We start from the raw sequence: 5994 nt of genomic DNA on the forward strand, positions 1-5994 counted from the left end.
TAAATATTTCATTAAATAATAATATGAAAATATATTAGAGCAGCTCTAATGAGAGTTGTTTGTCCCATGAAGCAACTCAAGCCCTGGTTTCTTGCCATTAGAGAACTCTAATGTGGCAACATGAGTTGTTTGAAGAAGAAAGAGAGTTGTTTCCTCAAACAACCGTTCCTTACCAGATTTCAAGTAGATCTTATTAAACATATTTGGAACATTTCAGAAATAATAATGATGAAAATTAATTTCGTATAATATTTATGTAGGTTAAAACCCTTATTTGGTCCCTCATAATATTTTTTTGTTTCAATTTAGTCTCACTTTAATTTTGGTTTCAATTTGGTCCCCAATAATTTAAATTATTACAAGTTGAGACTTTGGTCCAAATGATTTAAACAGAGTTAACTGGTGGCCACGTAGATGCCACGTAGATGGATCCCAAATTTCTTGAATACACCTGGAACTAGAACAGGCCGTTCTTGTTACACTCTTGGTGTGTAAATTTTGTACCTGGAACGGGCCGTTCTAGGTACAAAATTTACACACCAAGAATGCAACTAGAACGGGCCGTTCTGGTTTCAGAATGGGCCGTTCTAGTTCTAGAATTTCATAGTTGTGCGAAAAAAAAGGGTACAAAGCATTTCAAACACTAGATTTGGTAATATTGTCAATGGGGATTGTAACTTCAATTGTTAAACATTTAGGCTATACAGTGTATCATTAAGGACGATGTAGTATAACACTAAGGACAATGGTAGCAGGTTTTATTTGATTGTTAGTCAAACTGGAGTGAACCACTTAATACTAAATTGACACTATACAGTCAATGATGAATTTTTGAACTTTTTCAGTATATGTTATTTCATGTGCATTCTCAGTAATTTCTTTGAACTTTTTTAGTATATGTTATGTTCTGAATTTTTGTTTTCAGTTTCTGAACAATGTTTCTGTCTTTGAATTTATGATATGTTATGAATTTTTATTTTCAATTTTTGAATCACATTGCGACATTTTGGTCAAGATTTTAAACTAGATAAGTTCAAATCAAAGAAGAATTTTGGAAGGTCTTATTTTTATTTTTTTTTAGTTTTATTCATAAATGAATATTAATTTATTGTATTTTTTATTTATTGTATTTTTATTAATATATATACAATGAAAAAAAAAATACAATAAAAAGCATGAAGTTGGCGTTCTGGAAACGGGCCGTTCTGAATCCAGAACGACCCGTTCTAACAGCACAACGACCCGTTCTGGTTTCAGAACGGTCCGTTCTGATGCACTCATGTTGTGTTAAATTTGCATTTGGAACGGCCCGTTCCAGTTGCAAAATTAACACATAACATGTGCAAGCAGAACGGGCCGTTCTGGTTTCAGAACGGGCTGTTCTGGTTCTACGTGTATTCATGAAATTTGGCATCCACCTTTGCATCTACGTGGCATCCACCTGGCATCCACGTGACCAACAGTTAACTCCGTTTAAATCATTTGGACGGAAGTTCCAAATTGCAATAATTTAAATTATTGAGACCAAATTGAAACAAAAAATTAAAGTGGGACTAAATTGAAAAAAAAATATTATACGGGACCAAATAAGGGTTTTAACCTATTTATGTATTTACTATTGTTTTGTTTTATTTTATTTTTAATATCTACTTATTATGTATTTTTTCTCGTAGCTTATTTTCTTTCATTGTAATGTAATTATTTTTTTAATAAAAATTTAAATTTGATTTATAAATGATTAGAAATAAAATTCTAAAAGTTGAATTTCTTAAAATTTTTTATTATTGAAATAATTTTGTGTTTGAGTTGCTTAATGCTGACATAATATGCTAGGGACCACTTTTTTCATTTTTCAATGCACGAAACAACTCAAATGAGTTGTCTCCATCAAGATGCCTTATTTTTTAAAAAGTTACCCATTTCAGAATTTTAAAAAAAAAAATTTAGCAAAGGCTAGTAAAATAGTTTGCTACGTGTGAAAATAAAACCGGTGGAGTGGAGGGGCCCAAAATATAAAAATAGAAGAAGGCGCATTGTAAGTAGTTTCCTTTGTCTAGAAGTAGAACGTTAAAATAATGCGAAAGATATGAACGCATGCAGTTTGAAAGTCTGCATTGAGAAAATTCGGAAGCCAAGAACGATTCTCCCCTTCTAACTTACTTACCCACCATCATCATCATCACCTCGTATAAATACCACAACCTCTATCCTCTATCCTCATCAAACAAACAAACCATACCTTACTATTCTCTCTTTCCTGTCTTTAATATCAGCGACATATTATTATCACACGCTTCACCATGGTTTTTCCAAAACCTCCTTCTGAATCTGACCTCTTTCTTCATTCCAATTTTGCTTCTCGTTATGCCACCGACTCTCTTCCCAGGTATATTGCGTTTTTCTTTTTATCCTTGTATCATACTATCACGTCTCTTCCTTTTTTAACTAATTAATCAAGTGTTGTTGTTTTGGTGATGCAGGTGGTGCATGCCCGAGAACTCCATGCCTAAGGAGGCTGCCTACCAGAACATTCACGATGAGTTGCAGCTTGATGCCATTCCAAAGCTTAACTTAGCTTCCTTTGTCACCACCTCCATGGAAGAAGAGTGCAACAAACTTATTATGGAATCGATCAACAAAAACTATGTCGACATGGACGAGTATCCTGCCACCACTGACCTTCACGTACGTCCTCATCTTCTTCTCATATATATCTATTTATGAAACAATGAATTTTCCTTTTCAATCTTCTTTAGAATTGAGATATCAAAGAGATGTTATTATTTTTGTTCTGTTTCATCCCTGCCTAATTTTTTTTTTTCATCACTGATGCTGTACTTTAATTTATGAAATTAACAGAATCGGTGCGTGAACATGATAGCACGTTTGTTCCATGCTGAAGTTGGAGAAAATGAGAATGCAATTGGAGCAGGAACTGTTGGATCATCAGAGGCCATAATGCTGGCAGGGCTTGCATTCAAGAAGAAGTGGCAGAACAAACGCAAGGCAGAGGGAAAGCCTTGTGATAAGCCCAATTTGGTCACTGGTTCCAATGTCCAGGTATATATTTATAATTCATTTCTAGTTCCCGTGGTTAAACTTTTATCATTGTCACATATTTTAGAACGTAGCATTATGTCACATGGATTAATTACGCGTCTACTACTCATATTCAGCCACCTTTAACTTATAATTATTTTATGCCACATAATTATAACTCATGCGTTTTGCATAATAATGTATATTATGTAGGTATGTTGGGAGAAGTTTGCAAGGTATTTTGAGGTGGAGTTAAGGGAAGTGGAGGTGAGGGAAGGGTACTACGTGATGGACCCTGCCAAAGCCGTTGAGCTGGTTGATGAGAACACTATTTGTGTGGCTGCAATCTTGGGTTCAACTTACAACGGAGAGTTCGAAGATGTGAAGCTCCTAAATGATCTACTTCTAGAGAAAAACAAGCAAACTGGGTGAGTAATATTGCACTAATTAGATCTTTTGACCTATTCAAATTCTTTTACATAGCTTTCCTTTACCCTGAATCTGAACTAATTAATTTGCTTAATTTACTTGTCATATTACATAGATGGGATACACCTATTCATGTGGATGCTGCTAGTGGTGGCTTTATTGCTCCATTCCTTTATCCAGAACTAGAATGGGATTTCAGACTCCCATTGGTGAAGAGCATAAATGTTAGTGGCCACAAGTATGGTCTTGTTTATGCTGGAATTGGTTGGGTCATATGGAGGACCAAGGATGACTTGCCAGAAGACCTTGTCTTCCATATTAATTACCTTGGTGCTGACCAACCCACCTTCACCCTCAATTTCTCTAAAGGTGATTCATTCATTTCAAACATTGTAAATTTCTTGGTCCTTTATTACCTATTCATACCATATACTTATGTTATTAATATTGTATCCACTTGCAGGTTCTAGTCAGATAATTGCTCAATATTATCAGCTAATTCGCCTCGGCCAAGAGGTAAGCTTACAGTTAAAAAATAAGCATTGTAATATTTATGACCACATTGTTTGATAACAAATAACAACGTTATTGGACTTAATTACTAGGGGTACCGTAGCATAATGGAGAACTGCAGAGAAAACGCAATGGTGGTGAAGAAACATTTGGAGAAGAGTGGACGGTTCCACATACTCTCAAAAGACAATGGTGTTCCAGTGGTGGCATTTTCCTTGAAAGACAGAAGCGAATTCGATGAGTACAAGATATCAGAGATGTTGCGGCGCCACGGTTGGATCGTGCCAGCATATCCAATGCCACCTGCGGCTCAGCACATCAATGTGCTTCGTGTGGTCATTAGAGCAGAGTTTTCACGTACCCTTGCTGAACGCCTTGTGTTTGACATACACAACGTGTTGCATGAACTCGAAAAAGAACATCCCCACAAAGTGATCAACAACAACAACAACAACATTAAGGAAGAGAAGAAGGGGTTGGTTGATATTGGAGTGAAGAACACAAACACTGCATTGGATGCACACAGGGAAATCATTGCCCAAGAATCCAACAAGCGTCACAAAATCATGGCTGCGTAGTCTCTATGCTAAACTAATTAAATAAGGAGCCTTCACTATCTGTTCTAACTCCACCGTCCATCCAATCTCCACCCTTGACTATATTTGCTTTATTCTTTTCCCAAAATTTTGCATTCACCGTAGTCCATTATTAGTTTGTTTTTCTATTGTTTGATCTATGTCAGTTCAGATATGTAATTCACAACAATCTATTGTTTTTTCAAGTCTTCCATCACATTAATTTTGTTCCCAAAGTTTGGTTGTTGTTGTTGTCACTATTTAATCAATTTATCGGTGTTACTCCAAAGTAGTACTCTCATTCATTTTTATTTAATTTTAATAAATAAATAATGTTTTAAGTTCAAGCTAACGTAACGGCCTACAATTCCTTTTACTCATGTGAGGTAGTTTTGAAACAGAATTACCAAAGTTGTGTAAATTTTGAATAAATTTACAAAAATTTAGACCTCGTAAATTATAAACAGGACTCATAATTTATTTTATATTAATAGAATGTAGAAGTCGTAACTGTGACTTTTTTAGAAGTCATGATACAATCTTTCTATGTACAATTTTATTTTTATTTTTATTTTTTTAGAAGTCATGATGCAAACTTCTTAATTTTTAAAATTTATTATATATGTACAATGTGAATCCTAAAATTCTTAATCGCATCAGTAATAAGATTGAGCTAAATTTCAATTCAAATTTATATATCATACATTTATAATAAACGTCGAAATTAACATAAGTATTTATATCTAAATCTGTAAATATTATAAGGGATATTTTTAAGTAATTATATTTTGTATTTTCATTTTTATCTAGATAATTTTATCCTTAAATTTATGTTACACATCTTATAATTTTAAGAACTACCTACTCTCTAAAATAAAATTAAAAAAAAAACATTAATGTTACCTATTTTTAAAGTGTAATAATTTTTTTATTTTTATTACGATAATCTTTTCTCAAAATTCCTAAAAACTAAATATATATGTTTTTTTCTTACTAGTATCTTATAATTTATTTTCTTAATTTTTTTCTTATCCACATATATGATTCACATAATGTTTTAAAATTATTAACTAAAAACCAATTTATATTTATCAAAAATAATTTTTACTAATCAAATATAATTTTAACATTGATAATAATCAATTTTAGGAGCACCAGGTTGCCTTTGACTATGTTTCAAGATAAGTCTTATAAAAGATTCGTTGTTGGTAATAAAAGTAAATATCATTCGAAAGAGTCATGGATACATTTAGTGCCTAATTGCTTTCACGTTAGACACATCGGTACGTGAATCAATATAAAGTCAACAATATTTATTTTTCCATCAATTTCATATTTTAGAAAAAAAAACCGTAAGGCATTGATACCGATCCAAACATTCACTTAAATATCAAAAGATATTATATAAACATTCTTTGATAATATAAAAGAAGGTTAA

The 5994-nt window shown here is 32.8% G+C and overlaps 1 protein-coding gene across 1 annotated transcript; it reads left to right on the plus strand.

Annotated features, from left to right (window-relative positions):
• The first annotated feature begins 2117 nt into the window (after window positions 1-2117).
• Window positions 2118-4762, plus strand: LOC109805069 (glutamate decarboxylase 4). The gene is made up of 7 exons (XM_020367019.3): window positions 2118-2386; window positions 2481-2685; window positions 2860-3060; window positions 3253-3467; window positions 3584-3837; window positions 3932-3984; window positions 4074-4762. Exons 1-7 carry the CDS (start codon window positions 2301-2303, stop codon window positions 4557-4559), a joined length of 1500 nt encoding a protein of 499 aa, XP_020222608.1. The 5' UTR covers window positions 2118-2300; the 3' UTR covers window positions 4560-4762.
• The last annotated feature ends 1232 nt before the right edge of the window (window positions 4763-5994 follow it).

The sequence above is a fragment of the Cajanus cajan genome, chromosome 2 (genome assembly GCF_000230855.2).
Source record: "Cajanus cajan strain Asha chromosome 2, NIPB_CcT2T_4, whole genome shotgun sequence".
NCBI lineage: Eukaryota > Viridiplantae > Streptophyta > Magnoliopsida > Fabales > Fabaceae > Cajanus > Cajanus cajan.